Source organism: Electrophorus electricus, chromosome 7 (assembly GCF_041902795.1).
Source record: "Electrophorus electricus isolate QZ-2024a chromosome 7, ASM4190279v1, whole genome shotgun sequence".
In the NCBI taxonomy this organism is placed as follows: Eukaryota; Metazoa; Chordata; class Actinopteri; order Gymnotiformes; family Gymnotidae; genus Electrophorus; species Electrophorus electricus.
In genome coordinates, this window is record NC_137503.1 from 15,748,048 (window position 1) to 15,769,986 (window position 21,939).

The following is a 21,939-nucleotide window of genomic DNA, read 5'->3' on the forward strand; positions in this document are numbered from 1 at the left end:
CATTACGGAACTCAACACGGGTAGACTGGTGTGGAAATAGGACGTTTCATAAATACCAATGATTGAAGTTACACTTTTCATCATTTAGGAAACATCAGAACATTATTTGGTCGGTATCGGCGTATGTAACTATCTTGGAGACCGCATACAGTTAGCCAGCTAGTAAGTTTTTAGATAAAGTTAGATTCAAATGTCGCTCCTTAGCTGGATAGCCAACAAGTCATGATGGAGAAAAAGGACCAGGTACAGCTAAGGAACAACCCTCGCAGGTAATATTCCCTTACGTGTAATAATATAGCTAGAATATAAATTGACGGTAAATTATTCTTTAGTCTGAAAAGTGTTAACTAGATAGCTAGCTAACAATACATTTAGTTAGCTAAACATTAAAAAAACTACAACGCAAGTCGCTTGTCCATAAATGTCTGCTAGCTCGCTGAGCTAACCTAGCTAGGTTAGTTAGCGTTAAGATGATAGATGGCTATCTCCAGTTAACTCCGCTAGCTAGCTATTAGCTAACCTAGCTACAAATAATTATGTAGTCAACTACGTTCAGTATTTATGTGGTAAACAGATTATTGAAAATAATTTAATCTATTGACGATGTTACTCGCAGATTTCTATGACGCATTGAAATGTCGAAATTCACTCTACAGTCTTTCCTGAGAAAGTTAGCTAGCTAGCTTGTTAGTTAGATAGCTAAATATTTAGCATACTATTTCCCGCACTATCGTAGCTGTCTAGCTAGCCTAAATCTGCTTGCTTATCTTTTTATGATTTTCTTAGTAATTCATACTCAGAAAAGACACATACATGAAATATTTAAAATCTGCCATATTTTGAGGGCACATTACACCCCTTGCTAACTAACTAATATCACAAACCAACTGACTGTCTTCCCGTATTTTTTAGGGGTTACTATTTTTAATTTGAGGAGCTAACGTTAGCTAGCTGGGTTATCTTACTTGCTATATTTCGTCTAATGTTTTAAGGAGGGTAAAGTTTTAGGTCAAAGTATGATAACTAGCTAGTATGTACACAGACAAGTTGATAAACTGCTAACCTAGATGACCTTGATAAAAGACCGTAACCAAACAGTCTACGAGAGGATGCTGTTTTACTGAAAAATTCCGTTTTTTTTTTAAATTGTAGTTTAGGAGCGATTTCTTGCCATGTTAACCACAGGTATAAAGCGTAGTAGGCCACACATGAGTACAAATTTTGTAATAAATATCCCAATCCAACTAATCGAACGTACAAATGTACTGTTTACGTTTTCTATGTGGTTAAATATGGAATAGACCCGTAGATGTGTTTCACTAGTCTTTAACTAGTATATTGGTAAACGTTGTAAGTAATATGATTGATATCAGAATTACATGGGTAATTAATGTTTATACAGAACAAATATGGGACAGATTTGCCATTGCTTGAACAATAAATATCTACAAAATAACAAGGATAGACCATGTCTTGCAAAACAAATTCAGAGATCCAATAAAATGTTTCAAAAATATTTGTCCCTGCCATCATAATTCGTTTTAAAGTTGTTGTTGTTTTTTTGTTTTTTTTTATCTGATGTAGTTACCAAGACTTATTCAGTAAATCACTAAAACATATGTCACCTTAGAACATCGTAGTGATTTGGTATGAATGGCTGTTTTGGCATTTTTCTCTTTTGCAGTGCTTGATTATGGTTTATGGAGCATTCCATCCTAAATAATCCAGAATCCACACTGTGATGGTGTGAGTAAGAGGGAAAATAAAATGAGTAGACTAGATAGAGTAGCTAAAGTTGTTAAATACTTGTTTAGGGCCCTTTTAAAATATACTTTTACAGTCCAACATTGAGAAAGGCCTCATTACCTCATTACATATTTATTACCAATGGCTAGGATCAAATTTTACTTTCTATGTCAGGCTCAGAGCTTTATTTCTTGTGATTATCAAATGCATTCTAAACAATAATTGCATTGTGGTGCAAGAAAGTGCTGCCTCATACTGATGTTTACATATATTTTTATTTGCTCAGTTTCTGTTACTGTGTTGTTTTTTTCTCCTTAGGCAATTAAAGAAGCTTAGTGAGGATAGTTTGACCAAGCAGCCGGAAGAAGTGTTTGATGTTTTGGAGAAACTGGGAGAGGGGTGAGTCCTGTATATGGCATATTAACCCATATAATTACAGTTTTTTCATCTCTGTAAATTCATGATTTTTGCTCCTTGAACAGCCACAAGATACAGAGTATGCCTTAAAATGTTTTGGAAAAGTTGGTGAAAATCCAAGTTTTGTTCTTGGTTACAGTTGTGACTGGTGGGAAACTACAGAATCAAAGTTGCCTCAGTTTAAATCATACACAATCATATAGCTATCAAGCAAGAATTAAGAAGAAATATGTTCATTTGTATTATGTACTAACTACCAAATAGCCAGATATAAATGTTTGCCATTTTTGTCATAAACTTAATTTTATTTGTCTCATTTGGGTGCATAAACAGAATTGTAATCTATGCAAATTATATGTTTGTAATGAGGCACCGAGCTATCCCACCAGTCACAGTTGTGACTGTTAACATTTTTTTTTACATCTCCTGTGAGCATGACATAAATGTGACAATATAATGTTATTAAAATATCAAAAGTTGACCCCTTGAAGTTTTAGTTTTCTAGAGCTCAGATGTAAAAAAGTCTTTGTTCTTAGATGCATGCTTGAAATAAATAGCTTTGTTCATGTGACTATGTATATAACTTGCATAAAAATGCTCACATCAATTCAAGACAAACTATAAATTAATGCATATTTTGCCTTTCAGTAAAATGCACAAAAACAGATTTTTTTGAGCTTCACAAAATCCTGGGCTGGATCTGGGCAGGCCACTTTAAATGCCTTGATGAGATACTTTGCTACTCGGTTAGGAAACTGACAATGTCAACTCAAATAGCTGTTGCCCTTGAGTTCAGTAATCTTGATGAATCTGTCCTTAAAGTCTGAAATGACATTGTGGAGATTGTTGGACTCTTTCTATTTCCACATGTGACAGAATAAGGCAATGGATCCCTGTCACATCTCTGCAGTTATTTGATTCACTGGATAAAATAACCATGTTTGTATTTGAAGCATGCTTTTCCTTACTCAAATTCCATTGTAGTGTGATGGTATGACCAGGCATTATAGTAGCCTCGAAATGGAGACTGCTCATGTAACAACTAAAAGGCTATGACAAAGTGCATGATATCAGTAAAAGGTCTGCTATATATAGCTTGTAGTCCACCGTGAAATAAATACGTCTGGAGGGTTTATTCTTCCTGTTATTGAACTATTTAGTTTATTTTGAACATGTTTGGAGAAATAGATAATTTTCATTTCACATTCAGTATTTCCTAAAAACAACATAAGGTAATTCCCCATGGAAGAATCAAAAATGGAGGGGAACTTTCTGTAGCCAGAATCAAATATATAGCATCCGAGTGCTAAACAGTTTTTGTATAAGATACAGATTCCTAAATTGTGTGTGTGTGTGTGGGTGGACACCAGCTAACAAGAATGACCACATCAGATGTTGAGAAACAGGAAGTGAAAGAGCAGAATTGTGTTCACTGTAATGTTGATGCTGTATCTACTAGCTGTTTAACATTATGCATAACAGATTACATTTGGGGCGGAGAAAATCTTGATTGTTGAAAAGCTGTTTAATCGCACTGCAAACAACACCATCACCAGTAGTAGGGTGTTCTGGTGTTCTTTCTGTTGCCATTGTGGTCATTCTGTTTTCATTATTGTTGTCATTCAATAAAGCACCTGTGGTAAATGTAATTGTCACAGGCGAAGAACATGCAGAAACAAGGAGGAAGCAAAGAGGAAGAGTATCCAACTGAAGAGTTTAGTGAAATAAAGGAAAACAAAATTTGACATAAGTGCACTAATGAGAACAAAAGAAGCCAATGTAACATTCAGATCCCGACAACAGTCATGAAAACAAAAAGCGTTTATAAAAGGCTCAACATAATTGCATAATCCACAGGTTGTGTGGAGAATGATGCACTACACACATCACCTGAGTGGGGCGTGGTGAGAAATCATAACAAATTTATGTGCGACACAAGATGGAGCATAAACAAATGCCACATGCAGTGCCACCACTGCATAACGGTCTACTGGTGGGGAGGAAACCATTACAGTAATGTTATGGTACATGTTACAGATATGGCTGTGTATTGCCAGTAACTTTGATACGATATGTAGCCTATAATGATATGGGCATTACGATATGTTCCTAAAAGATGGTTATACAATTTTTTAAAGGTGAATGTTACCAAAGTACTATTATTATTTATAATAAATTGATAACAACAAATAGCTTCTAAGCTCCCACTAACAAGAAAGGATTTAATTTTGAATATTATTAGAACTCAAATGTTGAAATAATTGAAATAATAACCCCCCACCCCCAAGGTGCTACCATCCTTAAGTTCACACTGGGTAAAGAATATAAATGCTTAAAAATATCGATATAGCTGTGCATGTATTGATTCACATATTGGTAAGAGTCTATTTATGGTGTATTTCCAGACCAACATATTGTACACAGAACTAGTCACAGAAATGTGAAGCAGTATTTCTATTGTGATTAAAATACAACTGGATATACCTCTGGATTAGTTTACCCAATATATTTTAAATGCTCCTGTCTCGCCGAACTTGAAACTTAAGACTGAAGGAGTGGTGTCAGCTGTCAGACATCATCAAGGTGATTACACACCTTCTTGATATCACAAAAATGTTCTGGCTCATTTAAGAGATATCTGTGTCTCTGAGATCCTTGCTGAGTCTGTCCACTGCGAACACTGTCCTTATTGTGATTCTGAATGGTTCCTTTGAGAGTATTCATATTAAATAAGTAGTACCAAGTGACCATATTTTTGTTTTGTTTTTTCACTGTTGTGGGTAATTGTTTGTCTAAATACAATGTTTGTTTTTTTTAGAAGCATTGAAGCTTTGCTCTTGTTATAGAGAGGCATTGGTGCTACTTGCTTCTCATGTCCCAGTTCACTTCATTAGGCTCTTAAAGAGTTTGGTGACTGTTGAAGCAGTGCGAATTCTAATCTGGGCAGATTATGGCCCTACCTGAGTGTTCAGCAAAATTTCACTTGGATGGCTAGACATGTTGCTTAAAGAAACTTAAACTTACAGCACATGGTGGTACAACAATTTTTGGATGCTGTTTTGGTCTGTCACTTACCTGAAAGACAATTATTGATATCTGTGCACTTTGCAGGTCTTATGGCAGTGTGTTCAAGGCCCATTTTAAAGAGACAGGAGAGATTGTGGCCATTAAGCAGGTTCCTGTGGAGTCAGACCTGCAAGAGATCATTAAAGAGATCTCTATTATGCAGCAATGCAACAGGTTTGTCTGTTTCTCGCTCTGTGTTTTTTCACTGACAGTCAAGATGCCTTGCATCATTCCACCATTCATTTATTCATTATGTTTTCTGGATGTTATACTTTAGATGTTTGTAATCATTAAAGCCAATGTCAATGGCAACAAGTGTATTATGGTCTCTGATTAGTTTGTTCTGTACTTTTTGCAGATGTGATGTACAGTCATTTTTGTTCCCTCACCTGTTTGCCTTATAACTAATTTATTATTGGTCTTCACTTTGTTGCATTTCTTTTTATTTGCCAGAAAGTAATTGCTTAGGTTTGCTGTAATTCACAAAACTGGTCCATGACTGTTTTCTCCTCTTTTGCTCCAGTCCACATGTTGTGAAGTATTATGGCAGTTACTTTAAGAACAGTGACCTGTGGATTGTAATGGAATATTGTGCAGCTGGTTCTGTGTCTGACATTATCAGACAACGCAACAAAACGGTGAAAAAAAATCTCCCTTTTCCCTAAAGCTTCCAGTTTAAAAAATTTAAATCTGTATTTCATCTGCTGGAAAAAGTGAAATAATGATGACTTAGAAAATGCTGTGCATTATATAAGCTCTGTGTTTAATAGCTATTTACCTGTATATGCTGTAGGCAGTACTCCTAATTATTTACTTTAGCTTTCCCCTCATTTATCTGATAAAGTGACTGCATAAAGTGAGAGCAAAGACACAAGGTTCATGGTTCCAGTGGTCAGTGATCAACACAAATAATTTGTCATGGTGTTTCTCAATGTTTTTGTGCACATTACAGTTAATAGAGGATGAAATAGCTGCTATACTACAATCCACTCTGAAAGGACTGGAGTATCTGCACTTCATGAGGAAGATTCACAGAGACATCAAAGCTGGAAACATTCTGCTGAACTCAGAGGGACAAGCTAAACTGGCTGACTTTGGTGTTGCAGGACAGCTGACTGTAAGGGGAAACACTCATTTTATGCACAGCAAATTTTGTTGACACAATTTGTGTACCTCTGTACAACTTGCATATCATAGAAAACAGTTCTAGTTAAAAAAAAAATCTTATAATCCTGAGTTGATTTAAGTGATGGAATGCAAATTTTGCTTGAGGAAATTTAGAGACAATTAGAATAAAATGACCTCCCCATCACCTCATTTCCCTCTGCTCCTATTAGGACACGATGGCAAAACGGAACACAGTCATAGGCACACCCTTCTGGATGGCCCCAGAGGTGATTCAGGAGATTGGCTATAACTGCGTAGCAGATATCTGGTCTCTGGGTATTACTGCGATAGAGATGGCTGAAGGGAAACCACCATATGCAGACATACATCCTATGAGGGTAAGACGGTAAATGATCCCCTCTCTCTCTTTCTCTCTCTCTCTCTCTCTCTCTCTCTCTCTCTCTCTCTCTCTCTCTCTCTCTCTCTCTCTTTCTATATATATATATATATATAAAAAACTGTTGTGTAGTTTTGCTTTTGTAGTTGTCATCTTTGCAAATTCATAGTGTGGCCAAAGTGCTACTGACTTGTTTTCTAAACTGACCTAAAATAAATTTACATCGTTAGATCTCCATAGTTACACGTAGTAGTAGTAATAATAATAATTGTAATAATAATATGTTGAATTTTTTTAATACTTCACTTAAAAGACTAAAGTTCATTTTACAGAAGGAATGCACAATAAAAAAAGCTGCATAATCACTACAAACCAAAGACAGTAAAGAAAAATAAACAAGAACTACTATATGTTTTTAGTTGTTGTCTTGTTTCAAAGTGCTCCTCATTGAAAATAATGTGTTTATTTGAGTGTAGCGACCATTTCATTCTTATTAATCATATATGTCTTTTCCTGTGTTCTTGCTAAAACTAGGCAATATTCATGATTCCTACAAATCCTCCACCAACCTTTCGGAACCCTGACCAGTGGTCAGAACCTTTCAGGGACTTTGTCTCACAGTGCCTGGTGAAAAACCCTGAGAACAGAGCAGCAGCCACACAGCTCCTACAGGCATGTCTGTTGGTTTCTCCCTGTTCTTTCTGTCTTGCTCACTCCCTGTGATTCACTGTCATTCTATGCCTGTCCTCTTTGGGTACAGTAATATTTTTAATATACATTCTTTCAGTTTTTCCTGTAATAATATTGCAGTTATTGACACGGGGGATAGGCATACTCGGGTATAATGAGGGTGGCTAAGAGCTGTTGTGTGAAGTTTTGGATGTTTTCCGGTATAAAGTCAGCTCACATTTTTTTACTATCATGTCTCTATTACTGGACTGCAGTCTGTGGCTTCAGTGCAGCCTCATTAGAACACAGACCACATGTGGTTAACACTGGAGCCCTGCTCCCAGCTCTAGGACTTGCATATTGATACTGACATTCAGCGTGTTTATCCATGTTTCCCTGTTTAGCACCCATTTATAAAGGGTGTGAAGCCCAACAGTGTCCTGAGAACACTGATTACGGAAGCTATGGAATTCAAACTGAAAAAACAGGAGGCTCAGCATAGAGAGCAGGATGCCGAGGATGAAGATAACTCGGTACGTCACTGTAACAGGTCGACAGAAGACTGTTATCTGAAAGTTTGGTCTTTTTTAAGAGTTGGTAGTCCCAGCAGCTGGCCGTTGGAATAGTGCCAAGAGAAACAAAACGGGCATGGCACGAATAATGTCCCTTGATGTTGGAGGGTATGCCGAATGAATGGCTGTTCCTTTAATCCCTTTGATTCTCTCCCTATGTGATTTAGTATTTAGGGAACACAAGGGCAATGCTTAAGGACCCTATGGAAGGGAATGCTACTTCAGTGTATTAACATTATAGTGCAGTACTGCATTATTGTTGTTTTACTTTTTTTCAACCCTAATTTAGGCATTTAAGTGAATATAAATAATATTAAGTTAATATTTGTGTAATTAATTTTGTTATTGTTTTATTTGAAAATTCGAATTCACCTCTAGTTAATCCACAGACAATTCCTGAGTCTTTTGTACAATTACTGTGGTAATAGGATGACGATGAAGTGGATCGGGGTACAATGGTGAGGGCTGGAGCTTCTGACATGGGAACCGTCCGTGCAGCTGGTTCCCTGGGCAGCACACCAGGAACTATGATCGAGCATGATGGCACAATGGAGTTGCAGCTCGGCACCATGGTTATAAATTCAGACGATGAGGATCCAGGCACCATGAAACGTGAGTGTGTGCACGCACACACACACACACACACACACACACACACACTTCTTTATCTGCAACAACCGTAGAATGTCCTCATGCTAAAGGTGGGAGGCTGTGACCTACCTCCATGGAGTTGGCAGAATGTTACAAGCTTAAAAAGTTGTATTGTGGAAAAGAAAGCATCTAAAAAGAGTACTCTTCAAGAATTGGCAGGATTGCCTGCTAAATGTAATTTATACAAACATGCATTTCTAAACCCTTGATTGAACCTTTAAAGCTGTAATAAATAGTCCATGTGCTGTAATGGGATTAAAAATTGTTTTTGTCTTGATGATTTGGGTAAATGCAGGATGTCTTGTGTCCTAATGTTGGACCCAGTTTGCTGTTTCTTTAGCATTATTGCCTAAAGCCAAACGGTATTGCATCCCCTGTATTTGCAGCTGCATCAGCCCCTTTGGATATAGAGATTTTTTTGAGAATATATTATTTATTAATTATTTCTAGTTAATGTATGTCCATAATAAAGATAAGTTAAGAGTAATCAATAATCTGATGAGTTAAATGGTAAATGGTATAGTACAGCATAAAAAGATAAATAGCAAGTTGGGCTGAGGACTGAGTACTAATAACACTGACCTGTTTACCTGGTTTACATGGTTTTTACCAGGTAAATTAAAATTGCAGTGCCTCCAGTTTAGCTCGCTGCCTCATGTTAGGTTTCCACTGACGGTTTATGAGGTTGCAGTCACCAAAGTTGAGAAGCTGGAGAGGATTCTGAATATGGGTATAAGGAAGTGGCTGGGGGTGCAATGGTGTTTAAGTAGTGCAGCATGGTATGGGTGAGGGGTGCTATGTTCGGTTGAGTAATTTAAATGTGCTAAGGTCAGTCACAAGATTATTTTATTAGGGTCTAATGTTGTAGTGACAAATCTGCTGAGCTGGTCTCAAATGCAGGATGAAAGTGGAATTTATGAGTGGTGGTGAAGTTAGTCAAGAGCACTTTGGAGCACAGGGAGTTGGTCAGTCAGTTTCAAAGTGGAAGGGCTGGGCTTAGGTCAAGTGATTCGTGGAAAGTGTTTAATAAGGTCACGTTGCCAGAAAGAAGGTGGATGATTGCTAGTTTCATTCATGAAAAGGAAGAAAAAGCACAGCGTGCAACAGTAGCATCACAAAGAAAACGAGGACAGTGGTTTCATTGGACAGTTTAGAGACGTGGACAATATTGTATAGAGTTGTGGGCGATGGATGTGAGTTTTTTGCTTGCGGTGACTTTCAGTGTCCTTCCAACTCCACAAAACTTTGGACAGTGGGTAGCTGAAGATCCTTGTAAATTATATGGGGGATTGGGATCGCTGAAGAATCATTTTTTAAAGGTTAGTTTGTCGCAGGCACAATATGTGTGAAGGCATAATCGAATGCTTGGCTCTTTAGCATGTTTATTCGATAATAAGTGCATAGAAGTTAACTATAGTACTGATTTGAATAGATAGATTAAGTTTGTTGGGTTGAAGCATGAGACTGGAAATTGGTAGTGGATGTAGGATACAAAAACTTACAGGTACCACAGTGTATTGCTTTAACTACACTGAGGCTGGCTATGGTGTTTTTCTCTGAAAGTAAGGGGATTGTTTATTTTATAGACTTAAGAATTTCGGGATGTGGTTGATGATGATTTTGAAAGGAAGAAGATGAAGTACGCAGACTTGGTGGCTGAGGTGAGAGAACATAGGTAGTAGGTTTATATTAGGCCAGTAGAGATAAATGCTAGTGGATTTGTAGCGAATTCTGCCACGTCTTTGCTTGTGGAATTTAGTTTTAGAGGCTGTAACCTAAGGGGAGCAGTAAAGGAATTATCAAGTAGCTGAAAGAGCTAGTTAGTGGTTGTGGATGAGGAGAGCACAGACTGGTTAGAGAAATGCATTATACAGATGAAATAGCTGAGGTGTTCATTGTTTCAGGTACATGGAGGACTGGGCAAATGAGAATATTGTGTGTAATGCCGTTATCATGTCTAATATAGTAGATCCAGATGGAACCGATGGCACTGAGCATGTATCAATAGTGCCAGTGAAGCTTTCTATTGCATTAGTCATGGGGGAGTTCAGTATGGGTCTGCTGAGTTGGTGAATGCTTAGTGGCATAGTAGGTAAAATCCATATGGATTTGGCAGCACTGAGTATGCATAAAGAATGCCAGTGAGGTTGGTTGTGGCCTGGGGAGGCCATTGTGGGTTTTGTGGGTTAGGAAGTGAATGGCTGTGTGTGGGCAAAGCAGTGGGTAAATCCAAGCTGCATTCAAAAGCCTAGGCCGTGTTTCTCAGACGCTGCATCATGGAATGATGTTGTAAAGTGAAGGGGCCTAGAAATGCAGCCTGCGTTCTGCGCGATGAAGCCTCCAGAGTAGAGTTCATTTTAAAATGCAATTTCTTTTTCACATACTTGAATTCAGCTTCATTACCTTTTAAAGTGTGAAATGGATGATAAAATATATGGTAGAATGCTTTAATTAATTTTAATCAAAAGTATATAGCTATATATAGGCGCATCTCAATAAATTAAAATATCATCGAAAAGTTAATTTGTCAGTAAATTCAAAAAGTTAATAATTACAAAAAGTATTATATAGATTCATTACACACAGAGTGATCTATTTCAAGCATTTATTTATTTTAATGTTGGTGATTATGGCCTACAGCCAATGAAAACCCAAAAATCAGTATCTCAGAAAATTAAAATATTGTGAAAAAGTTCAAAATTGTAGACTCATGGTGTCGCACTCTAATCAGCTAATCAATACAAAACACCTGCAAAGGTTTTCTAAGCCTTTAAATGGTCCCTCAGTCTGGCTCAGTAGGCTACACAATCATGGGGAAGACTGCTGACTTGACAGTTGTCAAGCTGGCTGTTCACAGAGTGCTGTATCCAAGCATATAAATGGAAAGTTGAGTGGAAGGAAAAAGTGTGGTAGAAAAAAAGTGCACAAACAACAGGGATAACCACAGCCTTGAAAGGATTGTCTAGAAAAGGTGATACAAGAATTTCGGGGAGATATTCACAAGGAGTGGACTGCTGCTGGAGTCAGTGCTTCAATAGCGACCACACACAGATGTTTCCAGGACATGGCCTACAACTGTTGCATTCCTTCTGTCAAGCCACTCATGACCCAGGTACAACGTCAGAAGCATCTTACCTGGGCCAAGGAGTAAAAGAATTGGACTGTAGCTCAGTGGTCCAAAGTCCTGTTTTCAGATGACAGTAAATGTTGCATTTCTTTTGGAAATCAAGGTCCCAGAGTCTGGAGGAAGAGTGGAGAGGCACACAATCCAAGCTGCTTGAGGTCTAGTGTGAAGTTTCCACAATCAGTGTTGGTTTGGGGAACCATGTCATCTGCTGGTGTTGCTCCACTGTGTTATATCAAGTCCAAAGTAAGCGCAGCCATCTACCAGGACATTTTAGAACACTTCATGCTTCCCTCTGCTGACAAGCTTTATGGAGATGCGGATTTCATTTTCCAGCAACTGACAAAAGTACCAATACCTGGTTTAATAACCACAGTATCACTGTGTTTAATTGATCAGCAAACTCACCTGACCTAAACCCCATAGAGAATCTATGGGATATTGTCAAGAGGAAGATGAGACACCTGACCCAACAATGCAGATGAGCTGAAGGCTGCTATCAAAGCAACCTGGGCTTCCATAACACCTCAACAGTGCCACAGGCTGATCGCCTCCATGCCGCGCCACATTGATGCAGTCATTCATGCAAAAGGAGCCCCGACCAAGTATTGAGTGCTTATATTGTACATACTTTTCAGTAGGCCAACATTTTATGTATTAAAAATAATTTATTGAATTGCTCTTATATAATATTCTAATTTTCTGAGATGCTGACTTTTGGGTTTTCATTGGCCGTAGGCCATAATCATCAACATTAAAAGAAATAAACACTTGAAATAGATCACTCTGTGTGTAATGAATCTATATAATATACTAGTTTCAAATTTTTGAATTAAATTACTGAAATAAATGAGCTTTTCGATGATATTCTAATTTATTGAGATGCACCTATATATGTAGTTTATCATACCACATAAGCTTTTTTGGCTTATTAGCTAGCTACTATACCAAATGCTAACCAAGCTACCATACATTTTACTTATTGGTAGTTTGTTAATCCCAATAAACATTTTAGGTTGAAGTTCTACATGCTCCATTTTCTCTCAAAAGATCCCTCCTATGTTTCCTGCTGCAATTGCAAGAGGCGTGACCTTTCTGGTGATGTTACACAGCGTTGTTAGACTGCTCCATATGTGTGACCAATAGGCTACTAAGAAGGAGTCTTCATGGGACAGTCCTACCAAGTACCCGCTCTACCTCGGGTGCTGCCTAGGCTTTGGAACGCAGCTATAGGGATTGTGATTGTTGTTGGTGTATTGGATTTTTGTGCATAAAGCCTATCTGGAACTGGTGGCACGGAGCATCCATTGATACTGTCAGTGAGACTGTGTACTGTCTTAGTCATCAGTGAGGACAACGTGTGTTTACGTCTGATGAGATGTTTGCGTTGGTTTAAAAGTGATCTTAGGCGGAGTTGGGGCTTGAATACTAGACCTCATTGTTCAACCTTGTGAAGGTGTTGTGCACCCTCCCCAGGACTTGAACCCAGGGCTGACTGGTGGAAAATGTGAACTCTGACCACCGGACCAAAGAGCCAGCTCTCTGGCATAGCAGCCAGAGCACCCATTTAACCTTCCTAAGTGATGGTCTCCCTCACACCATCCTCCTCTTCTGAGGGTGACAGTCCCTGTCACAATGCCTTTACCTCTGGAGAGTGTCCCCTGGGCATGACACTGTGTCCCTCAGTGCACAATTGCCCTTTCCATCAGGGCCATGCTCATGGCCCTCAACAGGGAGTCCTCACATTGAGCTATACCATCCCCTCACAGCAGGGGTGGGAGGTAAACATGAGCTCTGACCACCGGACCAAAGAGCCTGCTCTCTGGCATAGCAGCCAGAGCACCCATTTAACCTTCCTAAGTGACTGTCTCCGTCATAGTGGCTCTAACCCAAAGGCAGACTTTTGACCAAAGGCCAACCTTTGAAGCTCATGGTATACCATAGTAATACAGTGGCATCAGTTCTTAAACTGTAGACTGTAGTTTTATCCCTGTTGGCCATCTCAAGCACTTAAAATGTGCTTTCTCCTGTTTCAGTATAGACACCTTGCTGTCTGTAAAATGAACCCGATCAATCAGCCTTGGAAAGTAAACCTGCACTCTCCCGCTCCACTCTAATGGAAATATATTTGATTTGTATAGATCTGTACCAAGAGCGTCACCTCTAACATTTATGCAAGAATGTGTGGTCTGGATTGGTCTACATACTTCAAGAATAACATCAAATCTAAATCTGTCATAAAATCTGAGGCTCTTGGCTATAGATGAGTATCTGGACACTTTGTTACAGTCACAGTACTGCATTGGAAATTAAATTACTATTTCTGTACACTAGCAAATCAGTCAATCAGCCATGCTTTAGGTAGCAATTAACATTAGCATGGTTAGTACATTAGCAATTGTATTATACATTTACAAATGAGAGCCGTCTAATATTGCCAGTGCACAGCATTAAACCCACCAACCATTAGGCTGTCGTGTACAGATGTAAGACTTTTTGCATGAGAAGGTTCAAATAATTATAAAGTATATACTGTGGAATGGGAAACTCTTCTAATGTGATGTTGTGATTGTAGCTGAGAGGTATGCGACTATGAATTTCCAATCAGCAATATGGCCTGAGGAAACAGCCACAACTGTGGGAAAAGGCCTTGTATTCAGATAAGTAAAGCATAAGTAAAGTGGGATTTATTCCTTGTTTCTTTTACTGTCCTTGCATGTAAGCATTGCACGGCTTACCTAAATTCCTCAATAAATCCATTCTAAATTGAGATGTCATCACAAAACTTGTGGTGCCTCATGAGCCTACCTGCTAGTGAAGAGTCTAACATTTCCAGGATCTGATCACTGAGCTTGGTGCACCTGCAGGTGAGTGGTGTTGGGGTGACTGAATTTCTGACTGCATAAGTGTCACAGCTTGGTGATGCGTAGGTAGCATTGCTCTTGAGTGCCAGGAAGGTTTAGTCTTTTATATATTTTGCCATCCCCAAAAACATGTAAGTGCAAATATACATCAGGCTTATAAGCTGTTAGGAGTGTAAGAAGTACTAGGAGCTTGTAAAAGCTCCTCGTTAAAAAGCAGGAGTTTATGTTCAGGGCTTTCCACTCATGTCAAAAGACATAAAGACTACATTTTGCTGATTTTGACCATCACCGGTTATTTTCCCATTCGTATGTGTTGCTGTTGTAAAAAGGTCAAAGTTAGCAGGTGCTATGTTATTCTGTACCTTGGTTCACATATTCTGTATGGAGTACTGAAGAGCAGGGGGAAGACGATACTGAAATAACTGAATAATTAAACAGCCTGAATAAATGATAAGCTAAGGTTCTTTGTTCAGTGGGTGGCTTGGAGGGCTGTGGTATCATGACACGGTCAAAAATACACACAAGGATATGTTGAGGAAAAAAAGCATAGTCATTGCTGGTTAGGAGCATTTATACAAATGATGGATCAGGCTGGAAGCCTGACTGTAAATTGTCATATTGTTTCTTCCTGTCATGCTTTAAAATCTCTATTTAAAAAAGTGCTAAAAGACTTGTACTGCAGTTTTTTCTCCTTTTTTTCAGAATTCAGCAGACTGGTAGATCAGCTTTAATACCTGCTTGAAAATATTGCTTTATGATATAAAGTCTATTCTTCTCAGTATGTTTGCAAAGCTAAGCAATGTATGTGTGTGTATATGTTCTGTTTGCTTCTAGACCATGAGGAAACAGTACATCAAGCTAAGCCATCGTTCCTTGAGTATTTTGAACAGAAAGAGAAGGAAGCCATCAAAAACAGTGACAATGACAGTCGTAAATTGCCTGCAGAAGAGAACATAGACACAGTAAGTAACATTTATTGATTTGTTGACCAATATCTTATTTAATTATTTTTATTATATAACACATATATAGATAGAATTGGGATGTTTGCTACAAGTGATTGTGTTTTAGGAGTTTGTAGTGGTTGGAAAGGTGTGGATGGTGACATAAATGCAACAGAATGACTGGACCTAAAATTCTAGCTACAGCACAGGCCTTTTGCTAGATTGCATCATAAGAGGCATTTAAAGTCTGTAATTGCACAGTGACAGAATTTGTTGTTTTGGTACTGGCACATTTGGATTTGAAATTGAAGGGCACCTTTAATTTGATAGTTTATGTTGCATGAGCTCAGTTCAATGAACTTTTGATAGGTTACAGACAGATTTATTTATTATTAGTCTGACTAGTTCATCTGCCTTTGGATTATTATTTATGAAAAGGGGATTTGAATTCTATATGAATCTTCATGAATCAGTCACCTGAAAATATATGTTTTTGGTTTGCTTGAAGTACATCAAATCTCATTTTGAATTGTAGAAGATATTAACATTGATACTTGGTGGCAGATTATTGTATGTCCAGAAAGCATCAATGTGCCCATAGAAATTAGATTTTATGTTGACAAAGACAAATTAATCAAATATGAGTATTTCAGTTTGATTTATGTCTGTTCGTCTGAGTGGTACTATAGCACAATGCTTTGCACATTTTAAGATTTTCATCTTCTTTATTGTTGAGCTGCTTCCAGAGCTTGGAGTCAATTGTGTTCACATCCCTGAACCCAAGGTAGTGGCTAGTTGCATTAAATAATTTCTTGTGGGACTAAGGCTTTGGTTGAGAGCTGGAGTAGATATCTACATAATGCATGAGTGCACAGCATAGGAGTAGTCTTGGAAAATGAGTCTTGTCCACAAGTGGACAGATTTATTTATTTTCTTTTTCCCATTTCCAATGTAAGGAATAAGTCCATGGTCCATGACTATTGCTGATGGTGTTTTTAGACTCAGATCTACTGTGGAAACTGTTCCAAGAATTTTCTTGGCCTGGCTTGTGAATGCATTTGATTGTATATGTGTATGTCAGCCTTTGTGTTTACTTCAGTGTAGTTGTCCTAGAGAAAACATCACTTTGCTAGACACCAAGGCCTCTTGTCAATTGTACTTTCTAAGAATCGTTATTTTTCTGGAGGTTACATGATAAGTTGCCTCAGTGCCTCACTCTGCCCTTTCAGTCTAGTTAATTTACCTGATATTAATTTCTATTGCCTGTCATAATGTCTGGCAGTTAGGAGAGTGAGTCCCTCGTCAGTTAAATCTCCAGTTAGCCTTTCCAGAAATACCCAAGCCTTCTCTTAGAATGTATGGGGGGAAACCTAGCTTTTTAAATTACATTTTGTTAATTTCAGGATTCATATCCCTGTGATCTAAGATTACTTACAACATTCTGTATTTATTGATATTGCCGTTGTATACTTTAGACGTCCTGATTCATCAGCACTTAATGTGTTTGTGAGATCTCAATTAACTGTGAGGTCTTAGAATGGACACCACGCTTTACCACAAGTAGTACAATATGCATGGTGTCACATGTGGTGCAGGAAATGGGTTTGTTCTTATCTCTGTCTTAACTAAGGTCATTTCAAACTGCCAAAACCGTCTTGGGAATATGTTAATATTCCAAACCTTTTTGTTGAATGTAGTGTCCAGCAAAATAACTGTCATGTTCACCCTGTCTAAACATGATCAAAAGACCACTTTCAGCTCATGGCCTGAATGTTGCGACATTTTTGCTATAACATTTCTCCTACCTGAATTAAGATACTGTGCTTCACAGGATTTGACACATACAAGGTAAATAGAAAATGTTGATGTACAAAGAGCTGTTTTACTATTTGATGGACCCTATATTTAAGACTTGGATCCCTTTTTATATATTGTCTTGAATATCATGTTTTATCTGAGTAAACAAATAGAAAATCCAAACCAGCTGAGTTTTTTGGTCTCGAGTCTCTAATGTTAGGTTCAAAATAAATGCCGTTACTTAGCACAGAGTTGAGTTGTGTGACACGCTGGTTCTAGTGAACTTTTTCCTTTGAAAAGAGAAGACGCCACAATAGCAGTTACCATAGTTCCTCTAATATGACACACCGTTAGTCTGAAGCCCACTCTCCTAGGCAGAAAGATCATTTGGAATGGAGATGCTCTTGATATTTTTATCCTATTGATTGGTGCAATAGATAGTGGCAGAATGCTCATAAAGGCCACTAGAAAATCTTTTGGGAGGTCTTGTACAGGAAATGTATTGCATGCCCCTGTACGGTTAAGCTTTGGTTTCAATTACTACTGAAGTACTGTGTGTTCACGTAATTGTAAAATATTTTCCACTTTCATATTATTGAATAATTCATTACATTATGGTACTTTGCTGTAATTTATCCATCCAGATGCGTTCCTGGAGTGTGGAGGAATTGAGGAGACGTCTGGCTTCTCTGGACCCTCAGATGGAGCAGGAAATTGAGGAGATCCACCAGCGCTACCAGGCCAAACGCCAGCCCATTCTTGATGCTATTGAGGCCAAGAAGCGTCGACAGCAAAACTTCTGAGTCATTCTTGAACTGGCCGGAGGAGGCATTAACGATTCCAGTTTGCTTATGATACTGTCAGTTACCTATGAAGGTACTTCTGAAAGTTCACCGAACCACTCGTTGCTACCCTGCGATTTCTTTTAGCTTAATTTATCCACTTATTGCTGAATTTATTTGTTTATTTTTTAATCTTAATGCTGTATTTCCACTGCTGTTGGTACTAGACGGGTGGTACAAGTGGACTCAGAAAAAACAGGTAACAAGATTTTCTGTGATACACTGTAGCCTTTATGTTTACAGCTTTTTCACGTTGCCCATTTTTTGTCTTTTAGAAACATTACTTTGGTTACTTTGGCATGCATGTGTGTTTTGCCAACTGTTTAGTATGAAGATTACTTAATGATGAATCTGCCATCTATAGGTTTAATGCAATAGCATTACTCGTAAAGCGTAGGTGGTATTTAAATTATTTGGATATTCTAAATGTTGGAATTTTCTAAAGCAGGGGTCTTCATCTGTGGGTTCAAGTCTACAGAGAGGGTATAACTATGCATCTTAGTTCAAATGCTAATCTAACCTGCTTAAAGATATCTCCTTTAAATTGTTTGTAGGAGCAATGTAATTTTCCAGTGATTCTACACATTATGATGCCGCCATACTGTACTAAGTTCTGTGCTAAATCTATTTTAAACATGGCTGCCTCCATGTGGGAGACCTGTTCAATTGAGTATGAACTGGTTCATTTTATTCATCTTATGGGAATTGCACTTTATATATATAAAAAAAAAAATTCATAAATATTGTTTGCTACTGTTTGGTGATAAAAATGACATATTGCTCCTTTAAAAATGACCGTCATCTGTTCAAGAGTTGGAATGTCAAGCTGCCTTCTTGTCCACTGTTGTTTAAAGATATCACATTATTTCACTTCAACACATTATACGTGTTGGCATAACACCAGCACAGATTATTTACAATATTAGACCACTGAAACAAAGCCTGGACTGTGTTTGGTAAGATGTCCTTTTGTATTAGATTTTTTACAATTTTTACTGCCTGTGCATTCGATAAGGTATGGCATCTTTTTTTTTTTTTTTTCCTTCTTTTTTGTCTGGGTAATAACTGTACCGCCTCTTACTTGAGGGACCAATTTCAGGGGTTCTGTCATTTTTTCTAGAGAATTTCTAGAGGCGCTAGGGTTCATAAATGTTTGGTGATAAATAGTTCTGCAGTGAATTAATTGGCCATAACCACAGCTAAATGCTTAACTAGATATTTAGCAGATGCTGCAGGGGCATGTTTGCAGGATGACAAGTATGGGGAGCCATTGGAACCCACACCATTACTCAAATCCACAGTAACATTGTTGTGACTAGATGTCTCTGAGGGGCTCAAGACCTCTCTTCTTGAGACTACATTCCATCTGATCAAGACCAAGAACTCACTTCTAATATGAAACTTGCACATTGTCTTCATAGATGGGACAAATTATACAACTTGTATGAACATATCCTCCATCCAGTATCTTGCAAGTACTTGTGCTTGTGACTACTCACTGGAAGTGAACAATCACTGGAAACAAAGGGCTCATCCACTATTGTCTGTCATGGCTACAAGTTCATGATTTTGGTCTGCAGTCTTTGCAATGAAAATATGAAATAGAAAAATGTCATTCTGTTTCAGAATCCTTGATAAACTGGTACAACTGTTCCATTCTTCCACATTTTCATACTAAAGTCTTTTTTACTTGTTCATGCTGGAATTCTATAGGTTGGTGATAAAAAAAAAAAAACATTAAAAAAAAATGGTTTATTCTTTTATACATTGTAAGGTTTGAGGAAGCTATGACATTTTGTTTAGCTGTTTTAAATCTTATTTACAAATACATATAATGTCTGTTTTCTAGCAGGAGTTTGCATGAAAGTGCAAATTAGACTCAGGTTTGATTGACTCAGGATATTTTTCTATGGTATAAGTAACTCTTAACTACTGATTTGTGACATATTCAAAAGATATATGTATTTAAATTGCATTTTTAAACATCTAATCGTATAACCCATATTAAATTCGACTCGGTGACTTGCCCCGTAAAAACACTGGAACTTCATACGACATGGCCACAAAGCAATATATGGCCAGTAGTTTGCCGTAGTATGGTAGGAGTGCTAAGAACCGTGCGGATAGGTTCTTGACATACCTTCCGTAGAGGTAAATACAAAAAAAAAGATTTGCTGGGCGTAACCATGCATGTATACATGCTTTTTTTTCTTCTTTTTTTTCTTTGCATGAATACCTAAATGACTTATCCAGGGTTATTTTTATTTGTATGTTTGTTTTGTTCTCCTTTTTTGAGCCTGTTACCACATGTAGTTAAGTGACTTTTGATGACTTTTTCATAAGCGGGTTTGTTTTTAAATCTTTACAATTGTATTGAATATATCTTTGTTTCTTACATACAATGTGAATAAAAAAACAATGCTGGTACATGTCATCTGTACTGACGTTGGTCCAGAGAAAGGGTTTTGTAATATCTGTGCCTTAAATTATGCAAAATCTATTTGCAAATGTATTAAATGTGTGAGGGTTTTTTTTAAGTGTGAATAATAAACCAGATTCTTGATCAACACTGTCATTTGATCCTCGGAATTTTAAGGAGTGCTTTTATATGTATGTTAACCTAAGCAGCAGAAATGCCCTCTAAGAAGATGAATCATGCTACTTTTACATGATCATGATATATTCTGATATAATCAGGCCTTGATTTTACAAAACATGAGTAGAACTACTGATGAGGAGTAGAGAGTATTTCCTTGTTCCTCATCATGTCAAATAATAGAGGACAATTTCAGTTCTAGAGCAACATTCTGCCAAGACATGCTCATTTTACCCTAAATATGGATGAAAGTAGAGTCCTGAGTAATACAGTAACAGAGGAGACCCTTGATTTGACATTTTATGCCAAAATGGCTCTTAAAAATATAATTTTTTAAGTAACAAAAGGGAATCAAGTAATTTTTCAAATTCTTTATTTCATACTTAGCATTTTCATAAATCTTTGCATATGATATTGTGGATAAACACTGAAATTGCTTATTTTATATCATAGTATCTTCCCATGATAAATTTCATCTAACTTGGTTTTACATTAGCTAACACATCCTTCTAAGTCATATTGTGTTAAAACCTTGGAGCCATGAGAACAAATGCCAGACTAATGTACAAAAAGATATATATCAACATATACATAATTCTTTTTATATAGCAAGATAAATCACTGTTGAATTTCAAGAATGTCTTTGTTACCTACAAGTTTCAAGAACTTAATCTGTGCAATTAGAAATACTTCACATTATCAATAGAGGTGAGAGCACTAACTAATGCACTATATTTTTAAGATGTAGCCTGTCAGGGTAAAAATTACATAGTTGGTTTTCAGCCATCTTTTAGAAATGTGGTTCTGAAAGGTTGGCATAGAGCAACACTAAATGCAAACTCTAAACCAGGAGTTCAAATATGTTTGCCAAATACATCTGTGCCAACACTGGAAAGGCACAAATCAGGTCATGGGTTTAAAGAAAGGTTTTTAAGGCCATCCCTTAAAACTCTGCCAAATTAATTATTTAATCCAAGTGATATGCTATCATGTAACCACTGACTTTAGCCTAGTTAAGAGGCCACTAATAATAACTTTTCAGGGGTGACCTCAAGGCCTCATTATGGGCTGAATAATTAGGTAGCTGTCTATACCTCAACTACAGGCTTTCAGTGTGGGTGCTCATAGTAAAAACAATAACAAAGTC

General features: G+C 37.5%; 2 protein-coding genes across 4 annotated transcripts in view; one reads left to right on the forward strand and one right to left on the reverse strand.

Moving 5' to 3' along the window:
- LOC113574218 (serine/threonine-protein kinase 3/4-like) lies at nucleotides 1-20,771 on the forward strand. 3 transcript variants are annotated; one of them, XR_003410296.3, is made up of 12 exons: nucleotides 1-269; nucleotides 2,065-2,145; nucleotides 5,275-5,403; nucleotides 5,753-5,867; nucleotides 6,182-6,346; nucleotides 6,567-6,734; nucleotides 7,268-7,405; nucleotides 7,807-7,935; nucleotides 8,403-8,586; nucleotides 15,448-15,575; nucleotides 17,999-18,230; nucleotides 18,364-20,771. XR_003410296.3 is itself a non-coding variant. In XM_027004985.3 (11 exons), exons 1-11 carry the CDS (start codon nucleotides 223-225, stop codon nucleotides 18,155-18,157), a joined length of 1,443 nt encoding a protein of 480 aa, XP_026860786.1. In that variant the 5' UTR covers nucleotides 1-222; the 3' UTR covers nucleotides 18,158-20,771. The 3 variants fall into 3 exon arrangements, 1 of the variants encoding a protein (XP_026860786.1); XR_014124542.1 differs by lacking the exon at nucleotides 18,364-20,771 and having other exon boundaries at nucleotides 14,325-15,575; nucleotides 17,999-18,018; XM_027004985.3 differs by having other exon boundaries at nucleotides 17,999-20,771.
- Nucleotides 16,317-21,939, reverse strand: part of si:dkey-43k4.5 (delayed-rectifier potassium channel regulatory subunit KCNS2) — a 13,943-nt gene continuing 8,320 nt past the window's right edge. Inside the window, exon 3 of the mRNA XM_081717567.1 lies at nucleotides 16,317-16,630. Coding sequence (XP_081573693.1) covers nucleotides 16,480-16,630 — 151 coding nt within the window. The 3' untranslated portion in view covers nucleotides 16,317-16,479. The remainder of the gene's footprint in view (nucleotides 16,631-21,939) is intronic.